This window comes from Oryctolagus cuniculus, chromosome 15, assembly GCF_964237555.1.
Source record: "Oryctolagus cuniculus chromosome 15, mOryCun1.1, whole genome shotgun sequence".
In the NCBI taxonomy this organism is placed as follows: Eukaryota; Metazoa; Chordata; class Mammalia; order Lagomorpha; family Leporidae; genus Oryctolagus; species Oryctolagus cuniculus.
Window position 1 is genome coordinate 34,099,036 of NC_091446.1, and position 12,230 is coordinate 34,111,265.

The 12,230-nt window shown below is 52.0% G+C and overlaps 1 protein-coding gene across 48 annotated transcripts in view; it reads left to right on the plus strand.

Annotated features, from left to right (window-relative positions):
- Positions 1 to 654: 654 nt before the first annotated feature.
- SORBS1 (sorbin and SH3 domain containing 1) overlaps positions 655 to 12,230 on the plus strand; it is a 239,780-nt gene continuing 228,204 nt past the window's right edge. For 7 of the 48 annotated variants that reach the window (XM_070057505.1, XM_070057508.1, XM_070057507.1 and 4 more), the window contains exon 1: positions 2,795 to 3,018. In XM_070057505.1, coding sequence (XP_069913606.1) covers positions 2,894 to 3,018 — 125 coding nt within the window. In that variant the 5' untranslated portion in view covers positions 2,795 to 2,893. Of the gene's footprint in view, positions 835 to 1,725; positions 1,750 to 2,116; positions 2,141 to 2,787; positions 3,019 to 12,230 lie in introns of those variants that run through there. The other 41 variants (XM_070057511.1, XM_070057510.1, XM_070057506.1 and 38 more) reach the window with 19 other exon arrangements.

Consider the following 12,230-nt stretch of genomic DNA (forward strand, 5'->3'; position numbering starts at 1 on the left):
GGCTGGACGTCCCTTGTCCTTTCTTTCTGCAGTAACCCTGGAACCGGGCACACACCTGACATGCGATTCCTGAGCACGTGTGTGTTCCATGAGTGCGGTCTCCGAGCCTGCGTTCCAGTCCTGGTTGCGCCCACCGCAAGCTGCCCAAATGACGCCTCGGCTTTCCCGATTGAAAAATAGGGATTCCCAATAGGAAGGGTTGGAGGTGCTGAGGACCAGACAGGAAGCACTGAGCACGCTGGCTGCTATGGAGTACCACCGTGATAGCAGCAAGCCTTGTGTAGCAACCAGGGACGGATGGAAACCTTGGCCGTGTAAATTCTCACTACACCCTACAGTAGGAAATCGGTACGATCACACCATTTCACAGAAAAGCCAACCGCAGCACACGGGTTAACTAATACTATACGCTGTCTGGAGACGCTCAAAGATTCCTTCCAGGCACCCGGTGGGCGGCCCCTTGAAGCATCCCAAGGCCTCCGGCCCGACCAGGACAGAAAGGGTTACTGCGCCCGCGCCCGCGCGCGCGTTATCAGCGGGGACCCGCGGGCCCGCGCGCTGGGCTCACAATGCCGCGGGCGGGGCGGCCGGCGCGTCCTCCCCTCCCATTGGCGCACACACCCCTTCCTGTCACGGCCGGCTAGGCCACGCCCCCTGGGCGCTGCCGGAGTGGACGTTTCCAGAGATATGTTAATGAGGGGGCGGGCACCGCAGCCCATTGGCCGGAGGCGGACTGTCGGTGAAGTCAGCGCCGAGTCCCAGAAAAACAGAGCGGGGCCGACTGCAGCGTGTAGTGTGAGCGGGGCAGGACGCACGGGCCCGGAGACCCGCAAGGTAAGCCCGCGCCTGCCGCCCTGCCCGGCAGCGCTCGTCCGCCCCGCGGCGCCGGCGCCTGGGGGTGTGCGCCTGCCCAGCCCCTGCGGGCGGCGCCTTTGTTCCGCGCTCTGAGGAGGCACCTTTAAAGGGCCAGCTGTTGGAGGGACTTGGGGGACCTCCTTGCCCAGAGCATCCCCCCGGGTTGGTCGCGGGGGTAGCCGTGGTCCCCCGAGGCTCTGTCCGTTTGTGCTGCCTGCTCGCCGGATCCGCCCGCTTTTTTCAGGGAGAGTTCCCGGGGTGCGGGGGGATCTGGGCGTTCCAGGTTTTGGGGGGTGGGGAGCGGGGCTAGCGCGATCATGGCCTCTGCTGGGAGGCAAGGTCCTCCTGCTTGGAGCGGGCTGCAGTGTGGGCGGGCGCAGGGGGCCTCGAAGCCCGGGTGGGTTTGTGCGGTGACATGAAACTGCCCGGCTGGGGCCCCTGCGCAACCGCGCGAGAAGGCGGAGGGGGCGGGCGGCGGGATGCGGGCGTCTCAGGTGTGTTCATTCATCCGCGTCCCCGTGGAGAGGCCGGCGCGCCGAGCGTGTCCGGGGCTCCGGAGACTCGGGGCCTGCGCTCCCGCCGGCTGACAGCCTTCTGCTGGGCTTCCCCGCGCCGGGGTGGGCTGGAGGCAACCTCCGCGCCCACCTCGCTGCCTCTCGACCTGGCTGCCGGGATCGGCGGTGGCCATTCACGATGGAAGGAGCAGGAGGCTTCAGGTCCTTTGCTTCCTTTGGTGGGGGGAGACGTGCAGTCGAATTCTGCATGCCGGTGCGTCCGCTTTGCCAGCCGCCGGCGCACGCCTGCTGCCTCCCGGCAGACAGAATGAATCACGCTGTTGTGTGGCTACAGAAGAGCAGAGGGGATCCCGGTGAGCGTGGCCCCGGCGTGTTCTGGGTGAGCCCTTGGATTTTGCGTAGCAAACACGGAGCGCTGGGATGCCCCTGTAGTCGCAGGGCCGACCTGCCGAAATGGCTCGAATCAATTTCGCCTCTCCCAGGGACATCATGGAACCTCCGCCTCCGCGCCCCGGGCCCCGGGCGCGCCTCGCCTCTCCGGAGTGAATGAAGGCTTAGCTGGCTCCTCTCCCCTTGCCGTTTGGGCTCCTCTACTTAGGTTCAGTTCTGCGTCTGTGTTGGGAACGTGGCTTGGGGGTGACTGAAAGAGAGAGGGGGCGACTTGAAGTAGGGTGGGCCGTAGAGGGGGCGCAGCCGTCGCCGCGGTGACAGGAAGCGCATGACGGACGCCCGGAGACTCCATATCTACTGCCCGTAGCGACGTGGAGGAGGTAGAGGCGGAGGGGGTGTGTGTGGGCTCTGCGGGGGGGGGGGGGGTGGGGGAGCAATTTTCTGCCCCACCCTCTTGATGCTGCCTTAAATAGCTGATGTCTCCCTGTGGCCTGGGAAAGGAGGGAGGGGTTGGTCTGTTGGCACCTCTGCCCTGGGCACTGTTGGGGTAGATGGATAGGAAAGGGTTAGTTCTCCAGGGGTTGCTGGGAGCACATTTCTCAGCGGGAGGGTCCCAAGACTGCAGACCCGGGCTGCCGGGAATTAGCAACTGAAATGCAATGGGCCGTACCCTGTTGGGGTGTAGCCGTGGGAGGGTATTGTGGTCCTCCACCAACACCCACCCCTGCTGGCCCTTTCCCCCCTGACCTGCTCTTTGGTTGTAGTTGGAGAGTTTCTGCAAACTTTTCTGAAGATAATGGGATTATTGGGGGCTGAAGGGGGAGTAGGATTTATTGAGAAGGAGGAGCCAACACTTCTCACTGGCAAGACAAAGAGCTGTCCACTCTCCCTTCTCTTCCCCCTCCTCTCCTCTCCAATCCGGAGAGGTCAATCCAGAGAGCCGAGTCTGGGGTTTTCTTTGCAGAGAATTGAAAGGGCAGAGCCCAGGAAAGAAAGCTTTTATTGTGCAGCACTGGTAATCCTCTGGTTGTCTAAATGGAGCTCTGGACCCTTCCCTGACGTGGAAATAGATTTGCTGTAGAGGGCACTCACTGTGTAGTTTAGGATTTAACCTGTTTCTGAAAAAGGAACAGATGGCCTCCCAAAGCTTTGGTGGAGGCGCTCTGGACCAGAGGCAGGGCAGCTGGCTTTGCTCCTGCCCACCAGTCTTCCCTGGGCTCGTGCCTTCCCATCACTCTCCGGGCCTGTGTCCTTGTTGGTAAGGTGGAGGACTTCCGATAGATCATTTTCAGGGTTCCTGACAGCGCCACTGCTCTTAGATTCACAAGTGCAGCTTGTGATGGCGTTGTTAGGCTCTTTCTTGGCATGAAGGAAACTAGTACTTGGGCTTGTTGGATTCAGATTCACCTTTCCCTTGATTTGTGTGATTGTGAGGTTTTACCATATGTGAATAATTCAGAGCTAGAATGGCCCCGGGCAGAGGCACAGACCTCAGAGTGGGTGATTTTCTGGGGTGGTGGTGGGGGGGGAGGGGTGGGATGACAGATTGCTAAGGGAAGGGAGTTTTCTGTAATTCTTCCTGGTATGTTGAACCCATTTTATTTATGGTTATGCAGCTGTACATTTAGAGTGTGATCATTGGAAGAAACCTCTGTGGTTTCCAGGTGCACTTCCTTCACTGAGGAATCTGAGAGCTTGGGGCATTGGCCTGTTTGCCCAAGGTCACAGAGCCAGCAAGATGCAGAGTTGGGGTAGGAGCCCAGTGAATAGATTCTAGGTCCTGTGTTCCAGATATGTCTCTGAGAAGGATTATCCCGAGATGGGGCAGAGAAAAATGAGGAGGAAATAGAGGCAGAGAAGTTGGAGAAACAGACCAGAGAAGGTGGGAGCTGGAGACGGGACGCGTGGGAAAGCCAAGCTCTGAGCAGAATCAGCTGTGAGGTGGAGGGCATTTCTGCCGCCCTCGGAGTGGAATAAGGAGCGGCTTGGCTGAGGCCAGGGTGCAGAGGGGCCAGCTGAGAGTCCCGCCTGGGCCCGAGACGGACCTGGAGTCCCTGTGGTCTCTCCTGGTGACCCTCTGATTTCAGAGTATGCTGGAGGCTGCTTCGGAGGCCTGTGGCTGAGGACAAGCAGGATCTGGACATGTGGGAGGCAGCTATGCCAGCGGGATGCTGGCGAATGCTGAGGGGTCCCAGTTCTGCTGAAGCTCCCCCCAACCTTTAATGCAAAACTACAGCAAAGTTTTCCATGACATTTCTGTTTGATGAAAGCAGCATTTTCTCCTCTGTCGTTCATGGGTGCTTTGTACATTTTATGAGTTGGCGATTCATGGACTCCCTTTCCAGAGATGTCTGGAGATGACTGCTTTGCTGAATTGGAGCTCATTTTGGGGGAAGCCTCTGGCTTATGACCTGAGCTAAGCCTCATAATGTTTCAGTGGGCAATTCAATAGCTGTGAACAGTGGTTAAGCGGAGCATGAGCCATTCAAAGGCCAGGATAAAAGGTGATAAGACTTTGAAGTCTATAGCCCAAGCCCTGAGCTGGCAATGAATAGTACTTTTCTTTGGCCAATTTAGGAAGTGTCTTATGGATCCTTGGTTGCTCTTGCTTTTTGTCTGCGGTGGGCCCATTGTCTGTTCCTGTGTTTTGCTGCCTGTCTTCCTTTTCTATTGTTTCGCTCCTCTATCCATTTCTTTCTCTCTCCTCCCTTGTATGTTTCTCCTAGCTCCCCTGCCCGTCCTTTCTTTACTATTGATGATACAGCTTTGTAGTGTGTTTTAATGCGTTTATTGCACCATTAAAGTTTCACGTTCTCTGTTCTTAATTTAAAATCACCGTTCAGTCTTTTTGAATGTGTATGTGTTTTACACACAAAATAAGCAAGACAAACAAACCAAACCCAATTAAATTGCTTTTTATTTCCATGTGGTCTTTCATTGATTTTTCCCCCCTTTTCTTTTGTGGTCAGTAGTAGCTCTTCATAAAAAGACAAAATTTCCTAGGTCTCTGTCATGTGGTTATTGTTTTTACAACAAAAACAGCTACCATAATAGAAAAAGTTTCCACTCTTCTATTGTGAGCCACAAGGGACACCCTTTCCCAAGAGATGTGCCCTATTTTATGACTTCCTCCCTGGAAGGGGTGTCTTTAATATGTTCTCCAGCAGGAGCCGTGCTCTGAGGGGTGAGGATGCTTTTGGTGGAGATGGGGCTTTGGAGCAGGCTGTGGCCAAAAGAGTGTGCCTGGGAAGAATTTAGACTGATGGCTCCTCTTTGTTTCCCCAGGCTGAGCTAACCCAGGTGGCTGTAACAGCACCCAGACCTCTTTGGGAGAGAACGAGGTGCTTTCTAGTTAGTGCTGGGTTGGGACTGTGAGGCGTCTTGTGTTCACCCTGGAGGGTGGTGTGAAGTGCAGACGCTGTAATGGGTCTATGCTGAACAACCATTGTCATATATATTTTTTACAAGAAAACTTTTTTAAAGATTTATTTGAAAAGCAGAGTATTTTTTGCTGCCTGTCAAAAGAGGTAGAAGCAGAGAGAGAGAGAACGTGAGCAAGCGAGGTCTTCCATCCGTTGGTTCACTCCCCAGATGGCCGCAACAGCCTGAGCTGAGCTGATCCAAAGCCAGGAGTTAGGAGCTTCTTCCGGTCTCCCACGTGGGTGCAGGGGTCCAAGCACTTAGGCCATTTTCTGCTTATTCAAGCCACAGTAGAGAGCTGGATCAGAAGTGGAGCAGCCGGAACTAGAACGAGTGCCCGTATGGGATGCCGGCACTGTAGGCGGTGACTTTTGCCTGCTACACTACAGCGCCAGCCCTCATTGTCATATCTTTCAGACTCCGATTAATTACAGAGAAGGCTGAGTCTTGACGCGCAGGGGTCTACAAGTAGGTCGGTGTCTGAAGTGGGTCTCCCATGCAAGAAATCGCCGTGAAGACTCCAGTTTTTCTATTAAAAATTCACATGCATTTTGTATTCTTTCTAAAAACGTCTGTGCTGGTTTTAGTATAAAAGTATTTACACTAAACAGTAAGTGCTTTGCTGTTGAATACAATTGATGGTCCAGGAAAATGTTGTGTTTATCTTGGGCCTTCCTTTCCCCTGGTCCTCCCCAAATGTGCACAGCAAGCCATATACTACAGCCGGAGAAGCCAGGGGGAGGGCAGGCGGCAGCCCTGCCTGGGGAGAACCCCTCCAGTCCTTCCTTCCTGCGGGCTCTGCGGGACCCAGGCATTCAGAGCGCTCACCGTCCCCAGAGGCGGGTCCAGCCAGCTGCTAGGCTCCTGTGTGCATTTCCCTGGCTGACTCCTGCTTCTTGCGTCTGAAAGAGCTGCCGCTTCCCCCAGAGTTCATCTTCTCCTTTTGCCATTGCTGCTCCCCTTGTCTTCCCCAGATTCCGAAAACTGGGAAGAGAACAAGTCCCTGTTTCATCTTTCTTCTTCAGTTAGATTCTCATTTCTGCCAGAGTTAATATGTGCAGAGTTTTAATGCTGCAAGGAGTGTGGGAAGCCTGTGGCACCCCTCCTCATCCCGGGCATCCGTCCCCGGAGTCGTCACTGAACATGATTTTCTGTTGCTGCAATAAATGACTGCTACAGACTTAGTGGCTTCAGACAGCTCAAATTTGTTTTACATTTCCGTAGATTAGAGGTCTGAAAGGGGTCTCCCAGGGCAGAAATCATGGCGTTAGTGGGGCTGTAACCCTTTCTGGGGAGGCTGCTTCTTCCCTGCTCTCCGCAGTATGCAGAGGCCACCTTTGGCCTGAGCTTGGAGCCCCTGCACCGTCTTCAGACCTAGGAGTGGCTGCTTGAGTCCCTCTCCCACTGCCTCTCACAGGTCTTCTGCCGCTGTCACACCTTCACCTGACTCCCTCCTCTTCCTTCCTCTTCCACTTTTCTGTGTGATTACACTGGATCATCCACAGTTGTGTCTGTGTGTTAGACACTTGATCAGCCATCTTCATTCCCCTTTACCAGGTAACCTCCCAGGGTCAGACATCTGGGGTTAGGATGTGGACATTTTGAAGGTCTCCAGTAGTCACTTACAACCCTTTCGGTAGTTTTCTTCTGATATAAGCAACACATTTATAAGTTACGTTTAAAATGTTCTTCCCTGATGGTTCATTTTAGATTTACTTTTACTTTATTTATTTGTGAATATTTATTTTCATATGTTTGAAAAACAGAGAGCGAGTAAGCGAGAGATCTTCCATCTGCTGATTCACTCCCCAAGCCTACAACAGCCAGGACTGGGCCAGGTTGAAGCCAGGAGCCTGGAACTCCATCCAGGTCTCCCATGTTGCTGGAAGGGTTCCAAGCACTTGAGGCATCATCTGCTGCCCCCCAGGGTGCTGCCAGGGTACATTAGTGGAAAGCTGGATTGGCAGTGGAGGGGCTGGGATTGGACTGGCACTTTGATATGGAAAGCAGTTGTCCCAAGCTGCAGCTTAACCTGCTGCGCCACAGTGTCTGCTCCAGATGTTATTTTTAGATGTTCTTTTTGTTGTTGTTGTTAAAGATTTATTTATTCATTTGAAAGGCAGGAAGGCAGGGAGGGAGAAAGAGAGAGAGAGTTCATCTGCTGATTCACTCCCCAGATGGCTGCAGCAGCTGGGGCTGGGCCAGGCTGAAGCCATGTGCATGGAACTCCATCCAGGTCTCTCATGTGGGTGAAAGGGACCCAAGCCATCTTCCCCTGCTTTTCCAGGCACATTAGCAGGGAGCTGGATCAGAAGGGAAAGAGCCAGGACTTGAACTGGCACTCCTGGGATTCCAGCATTGCTGGCAACGGCTTAACCCGCTGTGCCACAGTGCCGGCAGCTGGCTGTTATTTCCTGATGTCCTTCTGTGGAGTAGAGGAGCCCTTGTCACACCTCACCCGGTTATTCCCTTCCGCTGTCCTGCCAGTATGGTTACATCTGGTTTTGGTTACACCGACGCTCAGTGTTTACATTCTATCGACTGTGTAAGTAGCGTTCATGGCCCAGCCATGTAGTGTACTATAGTGATGTTTCCCCTCTTGTGCGTTTGTTGACTTAAAATTGCCGTGTTTTTTCTATTTATGTTATCTTCAATGTACTCATTACTGATTCCCGATGTATACGGTAGGGATGTTTTAAAACGTCTCTGTTTTATAGCACGTGTCCTTTTTACTTTAGTTGGCGGAGACTTCCCTGTCGGGCCTCCATCCCGCTCCAGAGGTGCTTGCCCAGTGACCTTTTGGCCTGCAGCATGACTCATCCTGGGAATCCCCTCACCTTATCCTGGGTTGGGTCCTCTGTTTCCTCTCTGGTTTATTCCTCTGCGGGTTTCTGAGAGTCTGTGCAAATGGTCCAGCTTGCACGTCTGAAGTGTTTCTCTATGCTTGAACTTGATTGGTGATTTGACTCAAACAGACTTTTAGGTTGAAAGTCACTTTCCCTTCGAGGGTTGAAGGCATTGCTCTACTGTCTTCTAGGTTCCAGTATTAATGTCAGAAATTTGGATGCCATTCTGATTTCTTGTTGTCTGTAACCTGATTTCTCAGTGAAAGTTTTTAGGATCTTCTCTTTCCTTATGATTGAAATTCCTTGCTTTAGAAATTATTGGTCCTAGTCGGTAGTGTATGCTTTTAATCTGAAGACACATATTTCAGTTTTGGGACATCTTCATATATATATATATGTACTTAATAATTTTCTCCATTTTCTGTGTTTCACCTTTGGAACTCCTACTGGTTGGGTGTTGGGCCTCCTGGATTGAGCTTCTAATTTTAAAATCTTTTATTTCCTGTTTTCCATTAAATTCTGTTTTTGTTTTACTTTTTGAGAGATAGTTGCAGCTTTTTTATCTTTAATCCTGTTCAGTTTTTTTACTTCTGCTTTTGTGTTTTTACATGAGATGAACTTGCATGTTTTACTTTCTGAGAGCTCCCTAGTTCTCCGAATGTCCCCTTTTCTTTTTTAAATAACATCCTGTTCTTGTTTCATGAGTACAATAAAATCCTGTGTTTTCTTTTCTTTTCCCTTTTCTTTTCTCTTCTTTTTACTCTCCCCCCACCGTGGTTTTCTGCCATTGGCTCATCTGTCTTTCTGCTGATCCCCTTTCTGCTTCTTTTGGGGACTGCATTTCCCCGGGTCACCCTTCCAGCACACTGATCCTTGTCTGACCATCTAGATAGCAGTGGAAGCCACACTGCTGGTTGGGCGTCTGTGTGGTCGTAAGGGGCTTGTTCGCTTCCTTGTAGGGTGACCCGGCAGAGAACTACTTCTCCCACCCTTTTTTCCCCTCCCACTGGAGAAACCTGCATAATCAGTGCCTGTGGCTCTTTGCTCTGGGACTTTCCTGGAAAGGGTTTTCCTGGAGAGCATTTTGCCTGGGGGTGGGGTAAGGTGGGTAGCAGCTTCGGTGTTCTGCATGGTGGGAATGTGAATAAGAGAGGGGCTGGCTGTTACCCTGCTTGGTGTGCAGACTGCTAGGTGTGCTGGGCGTCCAGGTCTTTGGAAAGTTGCCCCTCCCCGCCCACCTCACTCAGCTCTGTCAGAATCCGAGTTTCTGGTGCAAGTTGGACTTGGACCTTTACCTTGTGCTGGCTGAGGGAGGAAACCACCAGGCTGAGCAGGGAGCCTGGGGCTGATGGCTCCTCAGACAGGCTTGTAGCAGGCTGTCTTTGTTTTCCCCCTATCCTGCTTCTACCCTTAGAGTCCCAGGGCCTCCAGCTCCCGAGCCTTCTCCAGGTTCTGTGCTGGGAGTTGGTGACTTACTTAGTAGTTTTTTGGCAGAGCAAACAGAACAGAAACCTAAGTCAGCTGCTGGGCATGGAGGTCTCCTCTCCCTCCCTGGAGTTCTGTTGACACAGCGTTGTCTGCTATTGTTTCCTTTCCTTGAAGAAACCAGTTCCTCTACTGGTCTTTCAGTGGGGTTCTGGGAGAGAGCAGAGGTAGGCACAGGTGTCCAGTCTGATGGAGTTTCTTTAATCTCTTTGTCCATGCCCTTAGGCTTGTGCCGGATGTAAGTCATAGATCAAGAAATGTTTGATTGAATGCATATTTGTTTTTAAGATGACACGCATGCAGTTGGTCACCAGATTTCAGTAGAGTCCCACACACGCAGTCTTACTATTGTGATAATGCCAGGCAGCGGATCCTACCCTACTTCCTGTGCAGTGTAGGCTGAGAGGCAGCACTGACTGCTGGGCTGGGGGTGGCAGGGCCGGGTGCTGGCTCCAGCCCTCTCGCTAGCTACCTGGGTCACCTTGAGAAGTTACGTAACCTCTCTGCATCTTGATATCCTCAACCTTAAAGTGAGGTGCGGGTGAATCCTGTACCTACTGTGTGCAAGGCACAGCGCTTCGATTCTTCCAGGTATCTTTAAGGGAGCCTGTGCTGTGACATGGGTCATGCTGAATTGATTGCACTTGGCTTCTATATTTCACACAGCTTAGTTCTGTGTCTTCTGCTTATTTTTTTTTCTTTGAAGATTTATTTATTTATTTGAAAGTCAGAGTTACAGAAAGAGGGGGAAAGAGGGAGAGACAGGGAGATTTTTCTATCCTCTGGTTCACTCCCCAAATGGCTGCAACACCCAGGGCTGGGCCACACTGAAGCCAGGAGCCAGGAGCTTCATCCAGATCTCCCACATGGGTGCAGGAGCTCAAGCACGTGGGCTGTCCCTGCTGCTTACTTATCCCAGGCCGTTCAGCAGAGAGCTCGATTGGAAGTGGAGCCGCTGGGACTGGAACCAGTGTCCATACGGGATACTGGTGTTGCAGGTGGAGGTTTTACCCACTATGCCACAATGCCAGCCCCCTTCAGTATCTTGGACAAAGTCCTCTGCATGTATTACCTCTTACTGTTTCTAGACTGTAGGCTCCTGGTGAGGACGGCCTAACAGTCATCTTTGTAGCTCCTTTGTCTACCACGGGCCTACCACATGCAAGTGTTGGAAGTGTATTGTTCTGCACACTCCCTAGCCCACTTATGGAGCTGGGGTCTTGAGGGAACTGATGTTAAAGTCAGTGGGGAGAACGATTCTGGACCCCAGCCCTGACACCGAAGGACTCTGTGCCTCTAAGCACATTGCAGTCATGTATTTGTTTAATAGGCTCCATGCTGTTGTCACTTAAGAGTGTATTCATCGGACCAGCACTGTGGTGTAGTAGGTTAAGTCTCTGTTTGTGGTGCCAGAATCCCATATGGGTGCTGGTTTGTGCCCTGGGTGCTCTACCTCCAATCCAGCTCCCTGCTGATGGCCTGGGAAAGCAGTGGAAGATGACCCAAATGCTTGTGTTCCTGCACCCACGTGGGAGACCTGGAAGAAACTCCTGGCTCCTGGCTTCAGATTGGCCCAGCTCCAACTGTTATGGTTATTTAGGGAGTGAACCAGTGAGTGGAAGACCTCTCTCTTCCTCTCTACCTCTCTCTGTCTGCAATTCTACCTCTCAAATAAATAACTAAATCTTTAAAAAATGTATGCATCTTAACTATGGACATGAATTGCAGGCAGAACCCTGCAATTACAGTGTTTAAGAACATGCTAATTGTTTTTTTTTTTTTAATAATGTATTTTGGTTTTCTCACACCTTTGTGCTTATGTGCCAGAACCAGTAGATTTAGGTAAGTGAAGTAGAACTTTTCATCGAGAGCTACTGGCACCAGGCTTCACTGGGAGCCCTGAACTCCTTGTTGAGCCAAGGCTGGACACCTACAGGCCAGGGAGCCTGAAGAAGCAATGCCAGTGTAGGAGACGAAGTATATTAGAGCAGCTGAAAAGTCCCTGGCTTTTGATTTGCTCAACAACTAGGAACTGAGCACCCCCTATAGACCAGGGTCCGTGCTGGGCCCTGGGAACAGACAAAAATGGCACCTGCCCTCCTGGGGTTTACAGAGCAGTGCTGAGCTGTGTCATGTGGTTGTGACTAACACATGTGCTTATTTACATTAATTAAAACGAAAAAATCCAGTTTCTTATCTTTGCCTCATTTCAAGTGTTCAGTGGCTGCGTGTGATCGGTGACTGCCCTATGAACAGTACAGATCTAGAACATTCCATCATTGCAGGTGGTTCTCTTAGGCAGGCTGGACTATGGAGCTGAGATTCTGTGTCAGGACCAGGTATCTTTCTAGCTTCACCACAGAGGCCACTGAGGCACAGCTGGGAACACACCTGTCTTGGAGTGTGGCTCCTGCTCCCTGAAGTGAGCTAGGGGTGCAGAGTGACTAAGGGGGTGGTCTCTGTGCTCAGGTTGCCTGGGTTCAGATCTTACCTCTGCTACTTCCTGGCTTTGGGACCCAGGGCAAGCCACTGCCTCGTGCCTCAGTTGCCTCACCTGAGAAATGGAGAGAACAACAGTACCTCCTAGCTCATAGGATTGCAGGGAGGATGAGTGGTCCAGTGGTGCAGACCTTGAGAACTGTGCTGGCACATGGTAATCATACAGAATCACAGGTCACTGCTGTCAGACGAGAGGACACAGGAGGTACTGATGGAGCCA